Below are 26,227 nucleotides of genomic sequence, written 5' to 3'. Positions count from 1 at the left end.
GGTTTGCTCACGATGTTTTCCGTTCACGTATGTTTTCTCGTGATAATTAATTTCTTATACGTGATAATTAATTTTTAAAAGTCAGAGGTGTGTCTAGGATTTAAACCTCGGAGCCCTCGAGGCTGAGTTTCGTAACCACTAGGTTACTGCACTGCACCACACCGCACTGGCACTGCTTCACTATATTATGATCATCAACTCATTACTGTCCCACTTCTGGGCACGGGTCTCCTCTCAGAGAATGTTAAGCCATAGTCCACCGCGCTGGCCAAGTGCAGCTTAGTAGACTTTACACACATTTAACAACTAACACAAAATTTAACCTTTATATTTAGTTAGAAAATCATTGCAAATCAAAACGAATTTTCGAACTAACGCTAATACTCGATATTCGATATGAGGTACCGTTTTAGTTATCTGGTTATTGATAGTATATATTTTAACATATAGATTGTCTGTCGGTTACCGCAAATTTATTGTAGGAAATTATTCATTGGACTACATTAGAATTTAATCTTGATTTATACGGTTTATCTCTGCAATTTAAAAATGTTTTTTGCGCATATTTATGTTTTGCATGTATCATTAAATGTGGTCTCTCTCATTAAATGTCTACTCTCTAGAGTCTACTCTAGAGGCACAACCACCACACCTATCTCTGCCTAATAACAGCGATGTTAAGGTCTGTGTTCTGGTTTGAAGGCTGTGCTAAGGAAGCATTCCAGCTTAGTCCTAATGGGTAGCGGTGCAGCTGTTGCCAAAGTCAGAACTTAATATTTTTTAGCGTTGCGAAGCCATGGGCGCAATAAGCCACATTATTACAAAAATTCTTATTATACCAAAATAATATTTTTAGCAAGGAAGTGCTACTGTCAAACTCCTGAATTGAACTTCTTAGGGTTTTTATATTTTCGAAATAAGATAAATATTTTCTACACTCATAGCTCTTGTTATCGCTGTCTTTCCGACTTGCCGAAGATGCAGATGAAGATGAAATATACAAAAGATTAAATAAATAAATAGCTCTAACACTACAATTCCCTGTATATTACATCGTGTTTGAACGTATTTATAATCTGTCCAAATAATTTATAGAAAAAAAAATGTGACACAACACATTCAATGTCTATACATATAAACCATACTCGTTAGTTACACTAAAATGATATTATTTAGTACGCATACCGTTACTATTAATTACTCCGGCGTAACATTTATCTCCGGTTTAGTTCACATCTTTACACTTTTACGATACACATTAACATAACGTGTATTGATTATGCCCTTGTTGCATTGCGAGCGAGGAACGAAGATGCAAGCGATATAATTTTTAACAGAAAACACTAAAGTTGAAGATAATTTTAATTGACGGACTGATGAAGAAAGAGGTTATTTAAAATGAAATTAGCACTTAGAAAGGGGTTTAGCAAATACATCCGTATGGATTGCTAAGAAGATGGTATTTAGGAAACTACCGGATGAAACTGCTTCACAATAAAAGGTAATTGCACCCAAAAATAAGATTTTTTGTATATTGAAGGTGGTAGAACCTTTTATGGTTCGACTCCGGCGCCACCACCGCCACACCTATTTCTACCTAATAGCAGCATTGTTAGGCGCTGCTGTGTTCCGGTTTGAAGGGTGTGGTAAGGGAGACATACTTTTCCGAGGCGTTCCAGCTTAGTCCTCAGGGGTAGCGGCGCATCTGTGGCCGACCTCAGGTAGGAATATCTAATCCTATCTGGGGTTGATTACAGATGTCCATGGGCGGCAGTAGCCACTTACCATCAGGTGGACTCCATGCTCGTCTGCTACCCTTATATTATAAAAAAAAATATATATATTATAACCGAGAGGTTATCGTATCGAAAAATGGGCTTAATGAAGTACCTTCGAAGGAGCTTATGTTCAGAAGTTGTTAATCTGAACTTGTTTTTTTTCCTTTTACAATTATAGGAAAGAAAGGATAATTTTATCGAATGACTATAAGTATATAGTATAAGGTGAGACAAGTCACTTAAATTCCGATATAAAATAAGCTGTGCAATGGCGTCGGATTGAATTATAAACCCTTATATCAAATCAACAATTTATGCATTAGATTGTTAAAACTTGATTATAACAGTAATAATATGTAAGGCCACTTCTTACTAAATCAGATGTTTTATCTTATATATAAAATTCTCGTGTCACAGTGTTAGTTACTGTACTCCTCCGAAACGGCTTTACCGTTTCACCAAATTTTATATGCATATTCAGTAGGTCTGAGAATCGGCTACTATCTATTTTTCATACCCCTAAGTGATAAGGGTTGTTCACCCTAACATTTTTTTATTTATATGCAACACAACGTTTGCCGGGTCAGCTAGTATAATATAAAAGTAGCAATGCGAGCATGCAGTCCATCTGATGGGAAGTACCTGCTGCTCATTGTCAATTCTATTCATACATCAGTAATAAATCCGAGATAAGACTCTTATCTCCTAGGTCGGCCACAGATGCGTGAAAGTGAGGACTAAGCTGGAACGCCTCGGTTAAGAATGCCCCTTATGACACCTCCGGAACATATCAGCGCTGAACACTACTGTTATAAAGAAGAAAGAGGTATGGCGGTGGGTTCTACCACCTTCGATGATATGATAGCACACATTACTGAAGATCTTTTGGAGAACTACAATCAATTGGACTTTCATTGCAATCATCACAGTATTCACACGCTACATTCACCAATCAATTACTACATACTTTCCAAATGAAATCAAAATCAAAATTGAAATTACTTTCGTTAAGTATGAATGCAACGTGACACTTTTCAACAATGTTGATAGCACAGATGCAATTGAAGCCGTCAACAAAAAATACGACAAAACGAATACAACAGCCGAAAACGAAAAGAACCTTAATGTTGACAACGTTTTGTTATTAACAAAAAAACGGTTCATAGAACCTTTTCTGTTTTCGAATGTTGGTATACAAGAATAATATAAATTGGATTTACGTGATAACTTCTTAAAAACAATTGATAGCATGGATAGCAAGGGCACAAAAACTATAAAAGAATCTTTCCTGTTAAATCTTGTTTAAAATCGTACTCACTTCAGTGATTTTGAAGGCATTTAAGAAAGTGATGTTGACAAACAAAATTAAGATTAGATTCCTCTCTAAGGACACTTAGTTGGACTACCACATCGCACATTAGCATATGTCAAACCACAGCACAGCAGCGATGGGATGCCACAATCGAACCGCCAAGGATTCTCCCAGCTTACAGCTACCAGCAAATTATAGATGTCCTTGAATTGCAATGAAGGCAAGTCAATAAAAATTATGATATTCTTTAGATATAAGCGTAAATTTGTTATCACACCAAAATAGATTCGATTATAGATTTTTGGAATGGCTCTCACTATCAACAACGTGTCAATCTCGTTCGATATTCAATTGATACCAATAAGTTTTTAAATTAATTCTCAGCGAGATTGTGTAGGCAATTACTAGTACATTGGCCTCGTTTGAAGAGTTATATTCAATGGTGAGATTAGGGTCAAGTATTCAATTGAAAGCTGATGCATTTTGTTGGGCGCCTATTTTCTGTTTTGCTGCTACAAGTGTGATTCGGTTAATGAGACCTCATTTCGTTTCGGGTTATATCTCAGCTGTCAGTTATAACTAGAGGTCCGGTCAAGCACGTGGATTCGGTTTTGGTTCATTTATGCATACGTCACGTGACATGTGTGATCTAATAAACGTTTTCGTGATTTGATATTCTAAATTCAAATCTTGTTATAAATAAATAAATAATAAATCTTGTTATTGTCTTTAATAATAAAGACTTGCATTTCCTGCTTCTATTTACATACTTATGAAGTATCATCCGTTACTAAGGTTTTTATATCTGCCAAATCACCGTCTTTTTCTGGGTTATGATCGTTTATTATTATATCATTGTTGAAAAAAAATATAATTTCAGACGTTTCACACTTCTGTTTTTTTACAATCTTGTTCTCAAATAATCTTTGTGTATTAGTTATTACTCAAAACTAAGTTACAATTCTTACATTCCTGTACACATTGTCTAAGAAAACATTACAATTTATAATATTAACTGTACCATAAACTGTTACAGATTCAATGCTAATATAAATCTTAAAGTCAATGACAAACTTAAAATAAAATTACCAATTGTAAACCCCATTACTATACAGGACTCGATACTACATACTAATGGTTTAGAAGCAAGTCCTTTATCTGAATACAAATCGGAAACCAACGTAAAAGGGCAATAGACAACAAACAGACGCTGCTTGAATAATGACGTATAGAAAGTAACAGATGATGGACAAGAAAGGGAAAGTTACGTGGAGGATGTAATTTGCTTTTTAAATAAATTGGTAGACCAAGGTCTTGAAGACAAGCAAACATGGTAATGGAGAAAATAGTAATTGATAATTAAATGAAATAATTAATAGTTATAATGGATGTTTATTTTCACTGTTTATTGAAAATGTTGTTATTGTTTTAAAAGATCATTTTCAATCGATCAAGGAAATAATAATGACCATATTAATTTTGTGTTCATTATATGGTACCTAAATGTAATATCAAAGATTTATTAGGGTTAATATTTTACATAACTTTAGAATTCCAAAAATATCCAACTTATTGGAGATCAACTTATCATCAGTAAAGTTATAGATAAATATATTTCTTTTCCTAGAATAAGATTTTTAGAAGCTTTTTGGGATATTAAAACCTTCCCTACTATCATATAAAATATTACACAATACAATAATGACGTCACAACATTATAGCTAATAAAATTTAATAACAAAAAAGTGCATATATTAACATATTTACGTTACGCCCCATAAATATTTGTACTTATATAGCTTATAACGGAAATGTTCGTGGGTCATCGCAACACCCATAGTTTTAAACGATAACACCCACATAGCTTCATTATGCATGAATGGGAATTTTAATCAATAAAGCCCCGCTCTACTGACTTCGCATAATTACAAAATTATTCCCATTTGCTTTTATTGCATTTCGCCGGAAATCTCATTGTGGTGTATGATTTGAAAATTGTGTTGTCCGCGAGAGCTAAATTTTTATCTGCAATTTTAACAACATGAACGTGTAGTTAGACTTTTTCAGAAAAATGAAATCTCGAAAATAATTATAGGAATTACGGTCAAACTGCAAATTTATCGCGTAACTGTATGCCCATGCCGAGAATTCTCAATTTTCGGAAATTATAGAGATTTGAAGGAAAATTTGGAAGACAAAGACGGGGCTAATGATAACCACGAACTACCGGTCCTCATTTGTGAAGGTCATTACTGTTACATTATGTAGCATTCCATCTTACCCCTGAGGAACATTATCGCTTATGTCATTGACCGTAAGTAGAACAATAACTACTCAACTTAGACTTAGTTGATTGATAGCACATCTGATGTCAAATGTAAATGGTAAATTTGACATCAGATGGACTATACGCTAGTTTGACGGTGGTAGATCGTAGAACTAACAGAGCACAGAAACACCAAAACCAGTACAGATCTAGAACATGCTTTGAAATTGGTTATTTAGCTGCCAACGTATGAATTCTGAATCGTGTGAAAAACAGACCAATAACTCACTGTACCACACAGAGCGTCAAGATCATTTATTTAATAGTTTATAACATTTAATATATCAAAACATTCACTTATATTATACAAGAAGTCACAGCAATTCACACTCCTTTAGATGCAGTATCTGAATGAGGAGTGAGGAGTTAACAAAGTAGACAATGGGCCAATTGAACGCCACACCGTTAGCGCAGCGGGTGTCAAAACCTCCTAAAATTCAAATTGGACACACAATAGGCTTTATTCAATCTGTCCTAAATCTTAACGGATCCTTCTCATGTCTCATAAGAGTGAGCAAGATGCAACGTTTCAAATCTAATAAGTCCTGTTAAGCTTAATATTAACGGTTTCAAAAAGATACCAAATATTAAACGCTTTTAATTTACGTTATTTGGAATAAGATTTTGTTGAACTCATTTCTAAGGACAAGTGAATTGAGATCTTTATAAGTTAATTATAAAGATGTCAATTTACTCTTCAGATTTTTAAATTCATATTCATATATGTCGCCCAATAAATGTCATATATATCAACCCCCAATAATATTTATTAGAGATCAGAGCACAGTCCCCATTATATTCAACCGGCGTTTAAGCGTCGGCATGCCGCCTGGGATTCGAACCTCAGATCCCTCGATTGAAAGGCCACGAATCAAACAATATCGTTGCTTTTCTGACGCGTTTATTCGGTATTAAGAGAAGCATGTCGGATATAGACCGTAAGACAGTAGACTGGTTTAACCACGTTCTACCACTTTTCATCATCATCAACAACCCATTACTGTCCCACTGCTGGACGCGGGTCTCCTCTCATAATAAGAAGGATTAGGATATAGTCCACCGCGATGGCCAAGTGCGTATTGGTAGATTTCACATACCTTTGAGATATATTTTTTTTAATCTCTCAGGTATGCAGGTTTCCTCACGATGTTTTCCTTCACCGTTTAGCAAGTGATAATTAATTTCTAATACACACATAACTTAGAAAAATCAGAGGTGCGTGCCTGGGATTGGAACCTCAGACCCCTCGATCGAGAGGCTAAGTTTCTTACCCACTAGGCTATCACTGCTTTTACCGCTTTTCTTTAGCACTTTTCCACCACTTTTACTATTTATAAAAAACACTTTCTTTATCTTCTACGTGAAACCTTAGCGATGATTTTAACGAGCATGTTACTAATTTCTAATACACATTACATTACATTACTTCGAAATTACAAACAATTTGCTACCACTGGTACTATCCAAACGATTTATTAATTGCCATCAGTTATTGCGGATTTCTCTTCAGTATTTACTAGTTTTCTCTTCAACTTTTATTTTGTTACTATGAAATGGTAATCAATATTTTTGGTTCCCTTAAAATTACTAAGCAATCCATCGATTCTTCAAAGGATAGGTAGGTATATGAATCATTTGAAAAATTACATAACTTATTTTCAAATTTAAATTGTAAACTTTAAAGGGTTTGAGGTGAATCGCTATTTTGGATTAAATTTAAATTTGTTTATGAATGACCTAATTATTTTTGGGGTTAAATTTTACTGGCTGAATTTCGCACCTAAAAAGAATAAATACTTTGTAATTTTAACTAAAAAAAAGAGGACATTTTACAATGAAAAGAAAATGTTATAATTATGCAGGCACTTTGTACCGAAGTAACCATGCGCTTAACGCATAAACACACTTCGTAGACCCAACAACATAAACTAAATTAACGTTATTAATATTATATTACGTTGCAACATAAAATTACAAAGGGATAACAGAAATAATGAAGATAACTTCAATATAGTGCACGTTAGTAACAAGCTTTGTTTTACTAACAAAGACCAATGCACTTTCATAGAATTAGATATGAAATTTAATATAATTAACCAGCTTTCAACAGCAGGGAGCGCTCAAGGCAATGAACATTACGAAGTTTGTACTCCAGGTAAACACGATTCAAGCGCACCTAACTATGCAAATTCAGACCCACACAAAATGCTAAAGGATATCGACCTTTTATTTTTAACTACTTGCACGCTCGCCGTGACATGTTTCAGTTCAAATCTTTTAAGTTATTTTGAAACAATTATTTTAAAAAATGTGGTAAAAAACTTTGTGATTCCACTGCAGATTGTCCGTGATGAAAGTAACAGAGGGCTCTTAAAAAAAAAGCAAAAGGAAACTCTCCTCCAAAGCCAGCGATGCATTGAATCCTCGGATGTTGCAAATGTCCATAGTAACTTTCCATCAGGTAGCCCGTCTGTTTTAACGAATATGTCGATTTTGTACCCGCGTATGACTAAGCACATTTCAAGGTAGGAGTAAGTACGAGATCATTATTCTAGGCAAGTGTGTCTCTGTCGCATTATCGCTTTCTACGAGAGATTGCGGTTAATTGTTTTTATTACAAAATAAATGTTCACCTAAGCTCTAATACTTTACTCTCTACAGCTTCTAGTTGTTACTGCACAGGTTATTACAAGATTATTGTAAAGAACAATATTTTGTTGGTGGTAGAACCCTTTGTGGTTAGACTCCGGACGGAACACCACCACGCCTATTTCTGCCTACTAACGGCAAAGTCTAGCGCTGCTGTGTTGCGTTTTGAAGTGGTAAGGTACACACATTCAACCGAGGCGTTCCAACTTACTCCTCAAGCAATGTTTCTGAGGCTATCCTCAAATAGAAATGTTATCATATCTGGAGTTGATTGCAAATGTTAGGGCGGCAATAGCCACTTACCATTAGGTGGACTGTATGTTCGCTTGCTACTGCTATATTGTAAAAAAACTTTTACTTTCAGTTGGACATCTTTATCTCATTACTAATTTACATTGGTATTTTGGTGTGATGTGTTCCTTTAATTTGCAGGTATGCCAGATTTTTTTCTGTCATCTGATATATCAGTTGATCTCAAATATTCACAAGTATCGTATACAGGTGCACTAACATTCCACGCTAATTCAACGCCGTTTGATTGATCTTGATTTAAAATAATTTAATCTGCCTAAATATTATATTCTTCTAACAAAACATATTATATCTATTCATTTTATACTATCCAACCTTTATCGTTAATTATAACTTTATTGTTACTTTCGTTATTAAAATGCTTCAAGATATTGTTATTATAATTGTAATGTATAATTCTTCAACTTCAACTTTTTCTTTACAAATATAATATTTGTAAATTAATTTCCTGTTATGGATGCTTATGAATATCAAGAACTACGACTTAATACCGCAGTCTAAAGATTCAGGGTCACGAAAAGTTGATGCAAATACACATAATAAAGTCATACAAAATGTTCCCGGTCGTTGAACTTATCTCAACGAACTAAAAGTCCCGATTATACCAATTTTGGTAACTTGTCTCATTTTTAATTCAGCGTGGGAGTGGACAGCATAAAATGAGCAGTAATATGTGTAAGTTGAGATTAATGGAAATTACTTTGCGCCTGAGGCTTATAAAAATAATCGTCCTGAACGATTAAGTCATCAGATACAGCAGAAAATGTCTGGAGTATCGTATTAATATGCTCTTATGAGTTTATTAAGGTCATTCCTGATGACTAAAAGCTCTTTTAATTCTTTGTTATAAATAGACGATAGTGCACTCTCAAGTGGAAAGTGGTGATTAAATTTAATTGCATCTAGGAGACATTCTCTGTCTGCAGCAAGTTTTAGATGAGTTTAATAATTTACCTCCGCTAGCCCTGTACACATACAAATAAAAGTGGAATTTATCTGCGAGTTCAAAATTACAGCCATTTTCTAAGTGAATTTATTTGCATGTTACGAAATGTAAAAAGTTTTTAAAATGTGTATCAATCTGTCGGCATGTCGAGACTTGAAGACATTGCGAATAATTCACGGGAAAGATATGATCTTAGCGACTTATGGACTTTGTACTGTCTGTCTGTCTTGTCTGCTTTCTGAACTTGACTTTATTCATTTAGTTTATAATATTTTTTCTTTCTCTGAATTTTACAAACTTTTATTCAACTTGCTTTGTTAGTTCGTATTAATGTGATGTGATGTGATGTGATGAAATTCTAAATAAATTTAGCAGAAGAGCTGCAATTGCACGACTCATGATGCGAAGCATCAGAGAGTGCTTTACAATCGAAAAATTTTTTTCGCTTCATTTTGGCCGCTATTTTTATTATTATAGCCTTGATAGTTCACGGAATCAAGATATTTTGCATACTATTGTCGAGATAATTTAATGGAGATTAATTCCATACTTTTTAAAAATTGATTTACTGCAATAGAATTGGAAAAAACACCAAAATAGGTAAAAAAAAATTCCTGTCCGTCATGTGTGAAACCTGAAAACACCGTAACTTGTGAAAAAATCCATCATTTGAGTTAATTTTTTTTTTAAAAATTCTAATCGACGATTGTAGGTCACTGAATGCAAATGGCTAATTATTTCAGTGTCGTTTAATTACAATTAATAAAAAACGAAAACTACAAGACTGTACATCTATTTATATTCATAGAAAATTAACATATGGATGGTGATGTATCTATAGATATTATGTACATTTATTCCACCAGGGGCGCTTGTGCAGTACCTTCTTCCTACTACAGCTGTTTTTTCGGCAATTAATTTTGAACGACTTAAGTTTTTTTTTTTTTTATATTTCATAATTAAATGAGCATTATGAGTCGTGCACTTTTGGATTTTCCAAACTTTATTTTTCAGATGGGTTTGGTTTGAATGACAATGCAATTATAACTTAATATTCTCAGTCCAACAAGGCGGGTGGCAGACCAATTATTATTTTTATGCACCCCAATCAACAATGATATGGGCATCATATGAAGCAACTTTCTGATATAAAAACAAAAAAGGACGTTAGTAAAAGGCTCGTTTAAAAAAAACATGTCAACAAGTTACGTTTGGGTCTTTATACAAAAAGATTTTCTAGAGTACGCAAAAACTTCGACACTTAAATCCTTGAGTAATCCTTCTTCTTAGCGCAAACCCGAGAGGGCAGTTTCTGAATGCCTATAATTAACTGAACAATTAATGCATTCCTCGCTAACTTATCTGAAACCAGTATTTTTTCGTCCCCATCCTTAAATAAAAGTTTAGATTTAAGATTCGTTAGAACTATGCAAAGCTTATCTTATTTATTGGGTAAGGTGTTAATTGGCTGAGATGAGAATAAACTGATTTTGGGAAAGGCTAGCTTTACTTGTTTCACCGCTTCTGGTTTTATCTACAATTTGCTAATTTTCTGTTTTTCGGAATAAGGAATAAATTTATTATAGTTATATTTATCATTTATATGAGATGAAGACATATATTTTAATAACTTGAAATCTCCCGATAAAGAGAAATGGATATGTTATGGAAACAATAGAGACAAATCTGACAATATTGACAAGGATAAATAGCTTACTAGAATAGCCTCGACTTTCAGACGCTTTACTCAAAGAACCCGCTGTATAAGATATCGTTTCATTTGGGTAATTGGCATGCAATCCTTATGATAGTAAGAAAATATTGTATCCTATAGATATCTGTAGACACCTTAGTTTATATATTCATCGAAAGCATAGTTATCTTAAACAAAATAGAACTGATTGGATACTTAAACAACAACATAAAGAGTATAAATTTTACTATCCGTAAGACGATTGTAAAGGAGACTAAAAATAGAAAATCTATCTAAAAGTACTCAATACTCATATGTGGTTGTTTTATAAGGGCCGACAAGCAAGGTTATAACTATTACGCCCTTTACGATCATAATGAAAGTAGAGATAAACTCATAGCTTCACAAAAACCATTACTTTCACGTCTTTCATTTTCTTTGCAAATATAATTTAAACAATTACGTTTTATCTGTTAGTAAATAAATTGCGATTGTATGTCTATTTCTTTTTTTTTTGTTTCATTTACTTATTCACTTGTTTTTTTATTTTGTATTTTCTTAGTTTCCTTTCTCTTCTCTTTTTTTTCTTGTCATCATTGTTATCATTATTATCATCATTATTATTCCGTTACTGGACACAAGTCTTCTGAATCAAAAGAATTGTTAGGATTTTTTTCAAATGAAGGTTCCATCTATTGTTTATTCAAACAAAATTTTCTACTTCCGAACCACTTCTAACGACAATGCTTACCGATGGTAACTCGCAGCTAAACGATGGTGGTTGACCACCAGTGATCATTTACCGTAAGCTCAGCTCGTTGGCGACATTGCAATTTCTTTGAATGTAAAACAACCGCCTAACGAGGCTCCGGCGGATAGGGTTGTCAAAATCAGGATTTGCGTAAATAAATTTGAGTAAAATATTAGAATTCTGTGAAAAGTTTACACGTAAAATTATCACTATTACAGTTTATTAAGGAATTTAAAAAGCTCATAATGGCATTATAAATGTTTTCACAATATTGTAACTTAATGAAAGTATGTTTGTTGAGAAAAAAGTAAAAATAAGATTATTTTAATTAAAAAAAAAACCTTTTATATTGACTAGAAATATAAATAATATTTTTGTCATCTTTAGTATTTTTAAAATATTAATTTATTAAGTATAGTTATAAATTGATGGTTTTTATGATAACTATCACATCAACTTATTCAGAAGTTGAAATTATTTTAATTTCTGTTGACTGCCTCTTTATTTCTTTGTTCTTTATTACTAGTAAACAAATTTTAGTATTTGGATTAAATTTAAGAAGTATTTGGATAACAAGTTAAGTATCAACCCTGACTGAAACCCGTTCGTGCATTAAGAAAATAGAATCAAGGTATAAATAGCCAGAGGCCATTTTTGATCTGAACGACTTTTATATTTAGAACCGTATTTTTGATAAAGCTAGTTGAATTAGAGGTTCAAGTTTATTTAGTTTTTTTAGACTCATCACGAGAATTTTATTAAAAGATATTCTTCCGTATCTTAAATCTTTTATTTTCATTTAAATTTAAATTTATTTTATGTTCAGATTAAGGGAGATTAATATTGAATAGAATCTTTTAAGTATGTCAACTATATAAGCAGATTACCATATTATAACGAGATGCTTATTTTTAAAATAGAAATATACTTGAAAGCAATTAAAGAAATAATTTTAAAAATTATAATATATTTCAACTTAACAGGGTAGATCACCTGAGGTGGCCAATGTACCCTATAACCACCTGTTCCCAAATCTTAATAAATTAACTGTACTTGATTTAGACCATAAATTCATTGCTCAATTAATTAATAATGTAATAAATTAAATCAGTCATTCATAAATTTATAACGATGTTCATATAATTGAAAAATATTTAATACCGTTTAATACTATCTAGTGGCAGCGTGTTCCAAACTTTTATAGCTCAACATAGGACGCAATTTATTCACAATATATTGAGTTAGTTAAAACCCGTTAACTTTGAGAAAACTTAATTAAATATCAATGAGTCTTGCAATAATTTCGTTTAAGAAACCGTTACCGACCTTACACTTAATTACTTAAACTTTAAAACTGTTCAAAGCTCCGCTAACTTATATTGAACTTTCGCAAAACAAACTTTTAGCGTAACTTTTGATTTTCGAAAAAATATTCAAATTTATTTTCCAGAAAAAAGTTTAATGGGACTTACACAAATAATCCGGGAATACGCGTTCACACTCACTCGAAATCGCAATCGGACACGACACGTGCGTTTCCTCCGGCGTCCCGGCGCAAACTGAATAAGCCAGTGTCCCTCCTAAGCTATTATACCTCGTATACTAGTTTCCATCGTCTTTCACTGCCAGTAGTCGCCGGCCAGCGCTTTCTGGGTTAATGAGAAGTCCGATACATTGGTGCTCTCCGTTTTCTAAGCGTTTTCGAATGACGCGCTAAGCTAACCGCCGCGTTGTTATGCGACCCTGGTACTTTGATGGTGGTAAAGTTTTTTATAGCGCTTTTATTATTTTTATAAGCAGTAAAGGAAGTTCAACAATATAGGATTGCTTAGAAACACAACCATTACGTGTCTTAATTAAATTTTTCCTCTGATTTCTTGTTTTAATGGTTAATTATTATTTTCAAATTTAGCTTGAATTAGAGCCATATAATAAAAGTGACAGACTAATGAGTAATCGTAGTTGGAAAGTCCGAGGTTCGAATCCCAAATACACAACTGATTTACAAAGTTATATGTGTATTAGAAATTCATTATCACTTAATAAAACGATGAAGGGAGACATCGTGAGGAAAATACTCCAGAAAGTTATTTAATAATGAGTTCTTAAAAATATGAAGTCTACTAATATCTATTTAGCCAGCGTGGTAGATTACGGCTTTAACCTCTTACTCCAAGAGGAGACCCATGCCCAGCAGTGGGACAATGGTGGCTTGACAACGACAATATTTTATGTAACGTATATAGTACTATATGTGAATTATTTCATCGTATGAAATGACATTGACGTTTTGTGTATTGCTAGGGCATACACTAGGCCCCATATTGTAGCACCATTACCTTTTGGACTACTTTAATAACGGATGTTTTGAATGCAAACCCGAAATTCTTTGGCTAGTAATTATTTAATACCAAATTTAGTACAAAGATAATCGCAAGTTTTACTTAAACTTTCATTTTATGAAATTTTACCTTTTTAACTAAACATTTTTTTACTTCTTGCAAAATTAATTTTTATCTTTAATCAGACAATCTCTACAAGCAATTTCATTTAATTTTTACATTAACATTACATTATCAAACAATTATATTAATGACTCTACCAACTATTACTCGTAATTATATTTTACTGTTCATAATTCATCCATTCTCTATTTTAATCTACTTGTGATGAGGTATCGTAAACATTTTATGATCAATCGATAATGCTTAACAAGTTGATAAGAAAATCACTAGCTATAGATGTGATTTATGCTTATAATCGTAATTATAAGCATAAATCACATTTTAAAGGTACAGGTTTAAAGGTAGAGCCTTTATGGTTTAACTCTAAAAGCACCATACCCATTTCTGCCTAATAATGTCAGGGATTTTTGTGTTCTAGTCTGAAGGGATTCAAAAGGGTGAGACGTTTTTCAAGCTGCCTCTCTCCGTGGCTCTATGCTCTATACACCAACGACGCCCCCACTCTCCAAGGTCACCTGGAAGACTGGGAGCGCGACGTTATGCTCGCGTTGTTCGCAGATGACAGTGCGTACTTCGCGTCGTCCCGCCGAGCGGACTTAGCTGCACGGAGAATGCAGCGTCTGCTCGACTTACTACCTATGTGGCTGGATAAGTGGCGCATGGCTGTCAATGTCGGAAAGACAGTCGCAATACTGTTCAGCCGCAAGCGTATCATGCCGGCTCCGCTGAGGCTCCGTGACACGGAGGTAGCTTGGCAGCCAATAGTTAAATACCTAGGATGTAACATCGATCGCTCGTTGCACATGATCCCGCAGGTGGAACAATCGATCCACCAGGCCCGAGCGGCCCGAGCGATGCTCCGACCGGTGCTTACATCCAGGTTACCGTTAAGGACGAAACTAGGGATCTACAAGACCTACATTCGTTCACGACTTACCTACGCGGCGCCGGCATGGTACGCGTTGGTATCTAGGTCGCAACGCCAGCGTCTCCAGGCCCAGCAGAACCTGGCCCTACGAGCAATCGTGGGGGCGGGTCGCTACGTCAGGAACGAAGTGGTGTGGCGCGACCTTAAGATCGAAACGGTCGAGGAGTTTGTGGTCCGCCTCGCACGCTCAATGTATGAGCGGGCGGAGGCCGGACCATACTCCCATTTAAAGGGGTTCGCGCCCCTACACGATCGACCACCTACGGGGCGCCCGCTCCCGCGGGAGCTCCCAGGGCTGGCGACCCCCGACCATCAGGGGGCCGACCGTCCGCTCGGTACAACGACGCGATAATTACCGAATCACCCCCTCAACAGGGGGATGATAGAAATTTTTAATATTTGTTCATTATTTTATTATGTTTTAAATAACATTATATTATTATGAATAAATATCAAGAATCCGGGGGGTATTTACCACCTGAGAATCTGCCCGGGCAAAGAGGGTATCCTCGAGACCCGAATTTCCTGCCCACCGCCCTTATGTTGACATTGCCGCAATATATGTGCGCCCGGAGGGTAAGACGTCCCAGCAAACGAACGAACGTTTTTCAACTTATTACTCAATACCTCAATAGCCAATCTCCTTTCTGAGGGTAGCACTGAGATCCTCTATGGACTTGATGTATGTCCATGAACGGCAGTTGCTCCGCACCATCAGGTAGATTACCCACGACCCATTATTGGTCATTCTTTGATAGGTAAAGACACTAATATGAGGCCTTATATATCTCAAAAGCAGCGTCTGTAATCTTTATGATCTCTCTCAGGTAAATTTCTGATAGATAGATCATACCTAGACATTAGGAAGTCCTTTACAAATAACTATAGGTAGCAGTGACTAGGTACTTCTACAATAGTTGCTCTACAAATCCACCAATCACGACAAACAATACCCCTCTATCTCTACCACGCGCTGAATTGCTTGGTATGCGGCTTAAAAATTTATAAGACACGTTGCTCTCTATTTAAATTATAGGCAGTCTAGTTTACTTATTTTTAAATGTGCGAACCGAGGAGCCGCAGGAAAACCGACAACTTTCGTTTAGAAGGGTACTATAAATTACGTCTCTACATAGAGCACATAGAGGTGTACTCTACATTTATATAAGTTGCATACAGCGATATTAAAAGTTGATTTGGTGATATAATAAGTGTAACTGTGAATTAATTTATCATTTACTTTGACTTTTGGTATTTAATGGGTTATTCAGAACTCAAATTATTCACTCAAGAATTCCAGAACTCCTGAACATGTAGGTTTTTTTTATAATATAGGAGTAGCAGACTAGCGTGCAGTCCACCTGATGGTAAGTGTCTACTGCTGCCATGGGCATCTGTTCTCGGCCTCCAGATAAGATAAGATTCCTACCTGAGGTCAGCCACTGATGCGCCGATATCCAAGAGGACTAAGGTGGAATGCCTCAGAAAAAACGATTTCCTTACCACACCCCTCAAACTAAAAAATAGGCAGAAATAAAAAATCTTCAAACTAAAAAACAGGCTGAAATAGGTGTGGCGGTGGTGCCGCCGGAGTCAAGCTACAAAGAGTTCTACCACCTTCAAAATATCATCTACGATCTGTGATCATCAGGTAATCTGTATCACAGATAAAACAGTGTAGATTATACAGATCAGTAAATCAAACCCGGTTTCCCGACTATACAAGCACCCAAATCCTTGCTAGTTAACCAAGATTGTGGTCAAACCATCCTCGCTCATGCCTTAGCATGCATTAGTGAGGTCGAAACACACACCGATGTAGCAAGAAACACATTATTATATGTTACGAACTTCTCGTGTTTTGCTAAGTGCGGCTTCAGACGGCGCGCTGATAGAACGCTAAACTTTTAAAACTAACTACTACTACTATTACTACTATTAACTAATTAATTACTACTACTACTATTAACTAATTTAAATGGTTAAGGATTACAACACTTATGAAATACAAATTTCCCAAAGCATAAATCCCTACTTGGCATTAAAAATACAGTCAAAATTTGGCCTCCTGAGTAAACTAATTTGTACGTAGTATAGTAGACTCAATGAAAATTAGCACCAATGTTACCATACTACGTCTTACGCTGATCACTGAGTGAGGTGTTGTTCGTTTGTGTTAATTATTGCTTTAGCTACAATGAATATATTTTCATTGAATATATTTTCCTTTAATCGTTCCTATATTGTGCCATACCAGGTTGTTTACAGCGAATATTGATAGTCACACAAATGTCATACAACAGTGGATTATATCTGACCGATATCTGACTTTACGGAGTTCCATCGGAGTATCGTTTGTGACTTTTGTGTTTTTGATGATTGCTGCACCACTACGGTCGTATTAAGTTCGAAAAAAGTGTGATCTCTTTGGTAGTGGATACAAAGAAAGGCGTTCACACAAGGCCACAGATTGAAGACGTTCCATATAAAGAATCACTACTATTGTATCAATATAACCTTAGAAATCCTTCAAACCGCCGCTCGTATGAAACGCTCTTACGTACACGGATAGCAGTACCGTGTGTTTGGTTAACTTTAATTAAATTTAGTTCAAACCGAGTCGCTAATAGATTAACTTTGGTCGGAATAGTTCGACTGTTCGATCGATTCCATCGCTTTGTTTGTATTTTGATTTTGATTAAGCTTTCGATAGCCAATACAACGTTAGAATGTACTATAGAAAATATTTTTAGTATCATTAACCTGCATGGTAGTACCTACTATACATTGTCCCTGTAGTACTGGGACCAGAATAGGGCTAAAAGGGGCTGCTTTCGGGGTTGCGGGCGGCAAGAGTGGGAGCTCAAACCGTCCAGCAAGCGACCCCGGGAAGGATAGCGGTTTTGTGTGGTCGCATATCGCTGTAATCACCAGGGGATGTGAGAGGAGCGTAAATTGCTCCCCCCAGGGCAGAGCCCGATAAAAGGGCATCGCGTTAGGAGGACTCAGGTTGTGTTCCGTTGGAGATCCCGGAATTCTCCACCAAACGCTGAGGACGGCCACCGGGGGGGTTTTAGTGCGGTAAAAATCCCACATAACCCGGCGCCACTTCCATGACGTGGGTACCTTTTGAAGGTTTCCCCCTCGTCAAAAAAAAAAAAGTAACTACTATACATGAAAATCATTTCTTCATTACTAATTACGCAATTTTGTTCCATTGTTGGGCTTGGGTCTTCTCTCAGAGTGAGAAAGGTGAGATAGTCCACGACGCTGACCAAGTACGGATTAGTAGACTTCATAATTTTTGAGAACTTTCTTTACAAAAGAAGCATCAGTGTACGATATACGATGTACGATAAGGCAGACGGTCATTGCCATCATGGTCATTGACTATTGCCATCTTTTACTTACTACAAACTGTACGAACCACATATTTAAGAACAATTTTAAAGGTAAAGGATAAATTATTCATAAATCCAGAAAAAGACCTTAAGATTACTATATTATATTGATCTTATTATTAACATATAATAAAACCTATATTAACCTTTAATAAAAACAAACTTAATTTACTATTTACAACAGACAAATATAGTACTTTAATAACAATAAAAACAATGTTAACGAAAATGAATTAACGTCATTAAAAGTTACTTACAATAAATTAAATACTTAACACATACTTAAATTATAATCATAAATTATTAAATTAGAAAGTTCTGCAATTACTCTTAAAAATAAATAAAAAAATGAAATTAGAACGACATTATAATAACTCGCTACCTAATTTTGTAAAATAATTTTATACACATACATTTAAACAATAAAAATACACACTATTATACACATAAGAAAATTATTAATTAATCAAGAATCCAGGAAGGATTTACGTTTTTATAGATACCACCAGTTACCTATAACGTAAAAGAAAGTTCGACAAAATATATTTAGTTATTAACTTGTTAATTGTTTACTTAAACCAATTTTTAACTTAAGAACGACATACACACTTTATTTCTGTTCAAGTTCATTCTTATCAACCTATAACCTATACCTATAACCTATTACCAACCTAATTATTATCACCATTACCAACGAACTTCGAAAATTTGAAATGTGTTCTTCCACATAGTATTTAAAATACAAAATTATTTAAATTCTTCGCCGTCTCAGAAAAGCGTCTTGTATCTGATCGTTCGTAAGACCCTTAGTCTCGGGCAGGAGGAAGATCCCCACCAAGATATCCAGGATCCCGAAGATAGCGAAGCAGTAGAAGGCTCCCTGGATGCCGAAGTACTTAACGAGGAATGGAAATATGCCCAACAGGACAAAGTTGAGAAGCCAGACCCATTCCATGAGGAGCATCGAAGCAACGCCATGAACCTGGAAGATAAAGTAAGAATTATAGTAAGGAAATTATTTCTGTAGAAATATCTTCTCCATCCATCAGCAGCTTTTATTAAACTGCTTAGAGTCTGTCCTAGAAAAGGAAGAAAACCCCTAAAATTTTGCTTTTAATAAAAATAAACATAAATCTTTTAAAATTTCCAAATTTCTAGTAATTTCGATTTGAAGTCCTAATTCAGACCCATAGAACAATTGGTAGGATCAGTACAACAATATTGTTGTACCAATGTTAGGTAAATTATGAACCGCAATAATTTGTATATATCAATAGGTGATGTACTAAACACACTTGCACTCCTTCGAGAAGATTCATCTTACAGAAGATCAAAAAATAGATTGCTTACCTCAGGTACAAAAGCCTCTGCAAGAAGCACGTAAGGCACACTGCCAGCGCCAAACATGAACGCGAAGCAGTACACCAGGATGATGATAGCAGTCACCCAGGGTGGTAGGAGGTTAGTCTGGAGTAGCAAGCCCATGCAGAAGAGACAAAGTACCACACCCACCGCTGACAGGAGCAACAGTATCTGGAAATAGATCAAAGTTAACAATAAGATGTATTAAAGTAAATTAATTGTCCTAATAATATAAAAAGCACCATAATCATCAGTGATACTGAAATCTAGTCTAATATAGCCTAGCGATGAGGTTTAAATCTCAAACACATATAATACGTTGACAATTATAATAAATTCATGATTGCTCTATTGCTTGGCCTCTTAAAATAAGCAAAACTTTTTATCTTCTATTTTAATGCCCAATTGCCGATTGACAGTGTTTTTTTTTTAGATTTAAAACTTAATTCATAAATTAGTTACAATCCCTTTAAAGACATGTATATTATTGTATATACCTATCACTATCATTAAATTTAAAGCTAATATTATTTAATTAATTAATTAATTTAGTCATGATCTTTTCCAAAAACAGTAGTTCTACTTACTCGTCTCCCAAATTTATCAGAGAAAAGCGCACTTATAACGCTGCCGATAAGTAATACAGAAGCAAATACTACAGAACAGAAGTGAGAAGAGACAGTGGGTGCAGCTTCCGAGAAGATATCTTGTGCGAATACTTGCACTGCTATAATGCCCATCATGACCTGAAAAAAAGTAAATAGCTAGATAATGATTCAGAAAGTAAAAAAACCGGATTTGTTAAATATATAGCCTATGTAATTCCCACAATTTAGACGAATCCAAGGACAAATCGTATGTTAAAATCCGTTAAGCCGTTTAGGCTGTATGACATGCCAAGGAATGAAACACACATGCATACATACTTACACATAAAAAAATCACTCCTCGGTGGGATAAAATCAATCTATGATAATAAAGAATGAAATATTTAAAAAATCAATCAAGTTAAAAATAATACCTGACACGTTAAGGTCAATCCAGTAACAGTAAAAGCACGTCGAGAGGATGGTGAAATAACTGTAAAAAAAATTATCGAATTGAAATAAAAAATCAAATAAACTAAATTTAGTAAATACTTTAGCAACTAGCCTCCATATCTCATTATCAAAGCCTACGAAATTATTATAAGCAATTCGGTAATATAATTTTGAAATATTTTTTTTAAATGGTAATGAACTTACATAGTGTTTTGAGAGGGGATATTTTTTCTGGACTTTTAGTAACATTTTCATCCACGTTCAATTTTTCTTTCTCAGCTTCTTCCGCCTTAATGCTTCCATCTGAAAAATACATTTTATTAAACTCGTACATGATAATTTTATTTATATTAATTTTCTGAAGTCAAAGCATATTCTATAGGGTCAGGTGGGACTAATGTAATAAATCCTATGTAGTAATTCGATTACAAATGAGTTTATTCTAATTCTATTATTTGTTAACCATTAAGTGATGACAAAAGCCTTCAAAATGGGGACAACCCAGATAATATGTTGCAATCCTGAGACCGACTGAGATGTAGACATTAAACTTAGTTCGACATGAATAGCCACACCATAGATAAGACCAACACACATCACTAAAGCAGAATGCAATCGGCAGTATCTCTATCGTATAAACTGGTCTAGTAGTTAAAACTATCTTATAGTGATACTTTCATGATTGAAATGCCTCTAAAATATCAAAATTATCAACCAGGTAAATCAATACTTTGAGGTGTTTTCTGCGTTCCAAACAATATCGAGATATCAAATCTCATTTAATATTATTATCGGCAGATACGGATGAAAGATACAACTACTGATGAAGACTCACGTCAAAGTTTGGTGATTTGCATTTTTATTCGAAATTACTTTTAGTTACAACTACATTAACAATTAATGTATTACTGCAACTAGAGTTATTGTATGAAGTTTTAAGCTTAAAACAATTATTTACAAGGTCTTACTAAAATCCTTTTTTGCAATGTAAAAAAATTATAATTTATGTAATACCGTAATTAGAAAGAAATGACAATGAAAAATAATTTTAGAATTTTCTTTAGTAGAGGACAGAAAACTCACACTAAGCAGAAATCTCATTCTGTTATTCCAATGGGCTAATCTTATATTCAACGTTAATTAATATCTCACCATTTATCGAAACAAGTTCCACAGGATCGATTTGCGCCTTCAGTCTTGATATCTCATCGAGAACAATCTTAGATTCCGTTGATAAGCCTCTGTAATGAGCAATGGCTCGACGAGCGTCCTGTATTCAAAAATACTAGTTAGATTTAAGAGCCTTACAGCACAATATGTAATGAAACCATTGGAGCAAATAAAATAACGAGTTAAGGGTGTGTAGACTAAAGGAAATTTTTAATATATCTAAAATCGTTTTATTATAGTTTCGGATTTCTTTGAACTGAAAGATCAAGAAGCAAGAGAGAGAAGTAAAAAAGAAATAAGATACTATTTTTCATTTTATAGAAAATATAAGCCAAACATAAGTTTGGCTACAAAAACGACGAAAATAGAAAACCGTCTAATCATAGGACATCCGTGACCAAACATTCTCATCACAAAAAAAAATTATAAGTAAGACAAAATAAACACGTCATATGTTATATCAACTAACCTCTTCTCTATTCTGCCTCATCAACCATACTGGGCTCTCAGTTACCATAATAATGAGGCCAAGCCCAATGCAGCAACAGACAATATTTGCCCAGATAATATACTTGTACGACAGGAACCAACCGAAGATGTATGATAGAAGAATTCCTAAGCAGTTAAAGGCTACTGGGCCTGAAAAAAATTAAAACTACTTAATACTAAATTGTAAGACTCGTACTCTATTTTATTTATTATTTACTGAACACCATCACATTGTAAATTTATTCAGTTAAGATACAACAAGACAAATAAAGGGCTAACTCTATAATTATGAGTTAAATATTATTATTTATTAACACGCTTTTTTATATTTTAAATACTATAGATAATTCTAATAAAATCATCCAACTCTTCAATGGTACATCCATAATGATAACATACACAATTTCCGATGTTATATCTAGTTTTGGTGAAAATTCTGCGGCAATTTGTGTTTTTGTTAACCTTTTATGTCATAAAATATTCAAACAGTTAAGTTCTCATTAACTTATAATCTACATAATATAAAACATTTTCAAAATCCTTTTACTATTTATGCTGATATATCCAAATAGGGTTTATAACGAATCTTCACATTAGTTTACTAATTTTAACTGTTCTTAGATCTTAAATTCCTCTAATTAAAATTTCATTAAATTTGACGTATTTAGGCTCTTCATCACAATTGTTACTAACACACTAACGACATATGGATGTACCAACGTCTGAAATAAACGTGTTATTATTATTATTAATTGATGACTTTGCATTGCATCACCTTTACGAATTGTGTCCATTCATTTGTTATCTAAATTCTATTGCGTTTTAGCTCGCACGCTATATTGATCTTGTGATCAGATCACCAGTCTAAAGAGATAAAAATCAATTCGTAAAAAGTGAAATTCATCTCAACACACTTCTGATAACTTTTATCTATATGTATATCATAATTCTACGATTGTTCATTTATGCTGAATTTTTGAGTAGCACCTGTTGTCAAGTGGATATTATCTTTTACGGAACTTTGCAAATGATAAAATTAATGTATCTTATTTAAATAAAGTTCAATTACGTTTAATTTGTGACTTCTACTGATTGAAGGCATTTTCGATGTTTGTGTCATGTAAATTAGATGAAGAAAAAATATTATTATTGCATTTAATTATTATGAAAGACAATACGCTGCGAAACCCTTTTGATTCTCAATAGAATTTTCATGTTACTACTACCCTTAATTGGTTAAATCCCTGAGGCACCAGCGCCTGATATATTTCTACCTAATACCAGTGTAGTGAAAAATGCCCATGTGCTCTGGTTTGAAGGGTGTGGTCGAGTTATTAAAGGTGTTCAAATTTACTGCCGGCCTGCGGTACGACTCTCACCTTATCTGGGATTGATTACAGATGTCCATGGGTGGTCCACTTACCACCAGGTAGACTACATGCGTGTTTTAAAAAGTTAAGAATATTCTCATACCCGTAGCCAAAGTTCCTCTGATAGATTCTTCAGCGACCTCTGATATGAAAATTGGAGCATACACCAAAAATCCTCCGCAGGAAATGCCACTAATAAATCTTGCTATTAGGATAACTATTGAAGAAGACGTCCAATCTATCATAATCCAAGAGAGCTGAAATAAATATATAAATAAAGGGCGTCATGTAATGAGTAATGGGACTACAGAATTTTTCAATAATGTTGTTTTGCTCTTGAACAATTAGTTGTAAGACAAGGTAGAAGTCATTGTAATGATAAAACAGGCATCTGTAAACCATAACCTTGGATTATTATATTTAACTTTAATATTATATTATAGTGGGACTTTTACCACACTAAACCCGTAGTGCGTAGAGGTCGCACTCTATCTCCAAAGGAACGCAACCGGAGTCGTCTGAGCGCACTGCCCCGTCGGGCTCCGCCCAGGTGAGTTTGTATCACCACACCGTCTGGTGTATACGACGGCATGCGACCACACATACCGCCGTCCTTCCCGGGGTCGCTAGCAGGGCAGTTCGAGCTCCCACTCTTGCCGCCCGCAACCCCGAAAGCCCCTTTTAGTCGCCTCTTATGACAGGCAGGGGATACCGCAGCCCTATTCTGGTCCCGGAACTACAGGGACAAGCAAACACAGACCTAGGTCTGTGGTAGCAAACAAGCATCCAGTCCACCTGATGGTAAGTGGTCATTGCCGTCCAGATCAAAGATGTGTTATCACTCCTGAGAACTAAGGTGGTCCTCTCATATGTAAGTCAGCCGGCATAATATACTTATAGATCTTTCCACCGAAATAGGTTTGCTTTCATTATCACTTTCCTTTGACCAGAAAATTATTTTTTCTTATACATCTAATACCCTTACCAAATAAGGTAGCGCCAAAATCAACCCGCCTTTATGTCTTCCAAAGGTATTCATGATCATTCCCGCGAGGACCGTTCCCAGCATTGCGCCCAGTGGTGGGAGGCAGCCAAAAAGAGATACTTCAACATCGGTCATTGGGGCCGACAGCACAGTGGTGTTCTTATGGGTGTAGATACTGGTGGTGTATGACGGCCATACGAAGAGCAAGCCCGTGAGGACTGGGCCGAAAGAGGCTGAAAGGATTACGATTGTTTTAGCCAATGGATGTGCAAGACTCCACGAAGCGTCTATACCGTAACCATATACAATGAAGCAAATTTGAATCTAGGCGGGAGATAGATTAATATTCTGCGCTGTGCTTAATATCGGGCGCTGATTGGAATTTGTATGGGCAAATACGTAAATACCAAAACAGTCATATTTGTCGAAACGTAAAAAATTCATGGTAAGGGTACTGATAATGTATGTTCTAACCCGCCAAGTGTAAAAAACAGAAGTCCAGCAATTGTTTGTAGAAACATTTCAAAGCCGAGTATACGAAAGGAAATAATATAATTAAATACCTAATAAGTCCCTATTAAAATATTAATGAAAATATTAATAAAAATTACCTGCCACCGCTGTTTGAACTTGATGTATTTTCCCCATTTTTTCAATTCACTCACACCACTCAGAATGTTTCTCGACTGCCTACCATGCTTAACACTGGAGCATCGGACCATGTGGGTTAAATTACAATGGATTTGGATCTGAAGAACGCAAAAACCTAATCGTTGACAAGGCAACGATTTCGCGGCACGTCTGTGATAATCTATGACATCTCTATCTTGTTCTGCACGTTTGATCGAAAAGGCCTAAAGATTCGAGTTGGGGACGGTCACCATGCTCAGGCAGCTCAGGTAAGACGCAGAGCCACACTACTTTCATGTTGTCATTTGTAATACTAATGCTCATTGTAAATAATCAATCTGTCAAATTTTTGCCAAATTGATCTTTTCTAGTCGATTTTTTTTATAATATAGGAGTAGCAGACGAGCATACAATCCACCTAATGGTAAGTGACTACTGCCGCCCATGGACATCTGTAATCAACCCCAGATAGGATTAGATATTCCCACCTGAGGTCGGCCACAGATGCGCCGCTACCCCTGAGGACTAAGCTGGGTGTGGTATGTCTCTCTTACCACACCCTTCAAATCAGAACACTGCTGTTATTAGGCAGAAATAGGTGTGACCCTTAAAACATTGTA

At 35.0% G+C, this 26,227-nt stretch overlaps 2 protein-coding genes across 2 annotated transcripts in view; both read right to left on the bottom strand.

The window, feature by feature from the left end:
* Window positions 1-13,398, bottom strand: part of LOC140756378 (serine protease inhibitor dipetalogastin) — an 81,451-nt gene extending 68,053 nt beyond the window's left edge. The window contains exon 1 of the mRNA XM_073091853.1: window positions 13,240-13,398. The gene's annotated coding sequence lies outside the window, so the exon portion shown is untranslated. The remainder of the gene's footprint in view (window positions 1-13,239) is intronic.
* Window positions 13,399-19,312: 5,914 nt separating this feature from the next.
* Window positions 19,313-25,625, bottom strand: LOC140756733 (facilitated trehalose transporter Tret1-like). Its single transcript, XM_073092281.1, has 10 exons — window positions 25,589-25,625; window positions 24,978-25,210; window positions 24,096-24,249; window positions 22,603-22,772; window positions 22,116-22,233; window positions 21,168-21,266; window positions 20,945-21,003; window positions 20,511-20,669; window positions 19,912-20,094; window positions 19,313-19,543 (listed from the first exon to the last, which is right to left on the bottom strand). Exons 1-10 carry the CDS (start codon window positions 25,623-25,625, stop codon window positions 19,313-19,315), a joined length of 1,443 nt encoding a protein of 480 aa, XP_072948382.1.
* Between the last annotated feature and the right edge of the window lie 602 nt (window positions 25,626-26,227).

The sequence above is a fragment of the Epargyreus clarus genome, unplaced genomic scaffold (assembly GCF_041222505.1).
Source record: "Epargyreus clarus isolate Ecla_fem2 unplaced genomic scaffold, WU_Ecla_fem_2.2 ptg000035l, whole genome shotgun sequence".
Taxonomy (NCBI): domain Eukaryota; kingdom Metazoa; phylum Arthropoda; class Insecta; order Lepidoptera; family Hesperiidae; genus Epargyreus; species Epargyreus clarus.
Note: the sequence above shows the minus strand (reverse complement) of the source record. Positions and strands in the feature narration are given on the sequence as shown.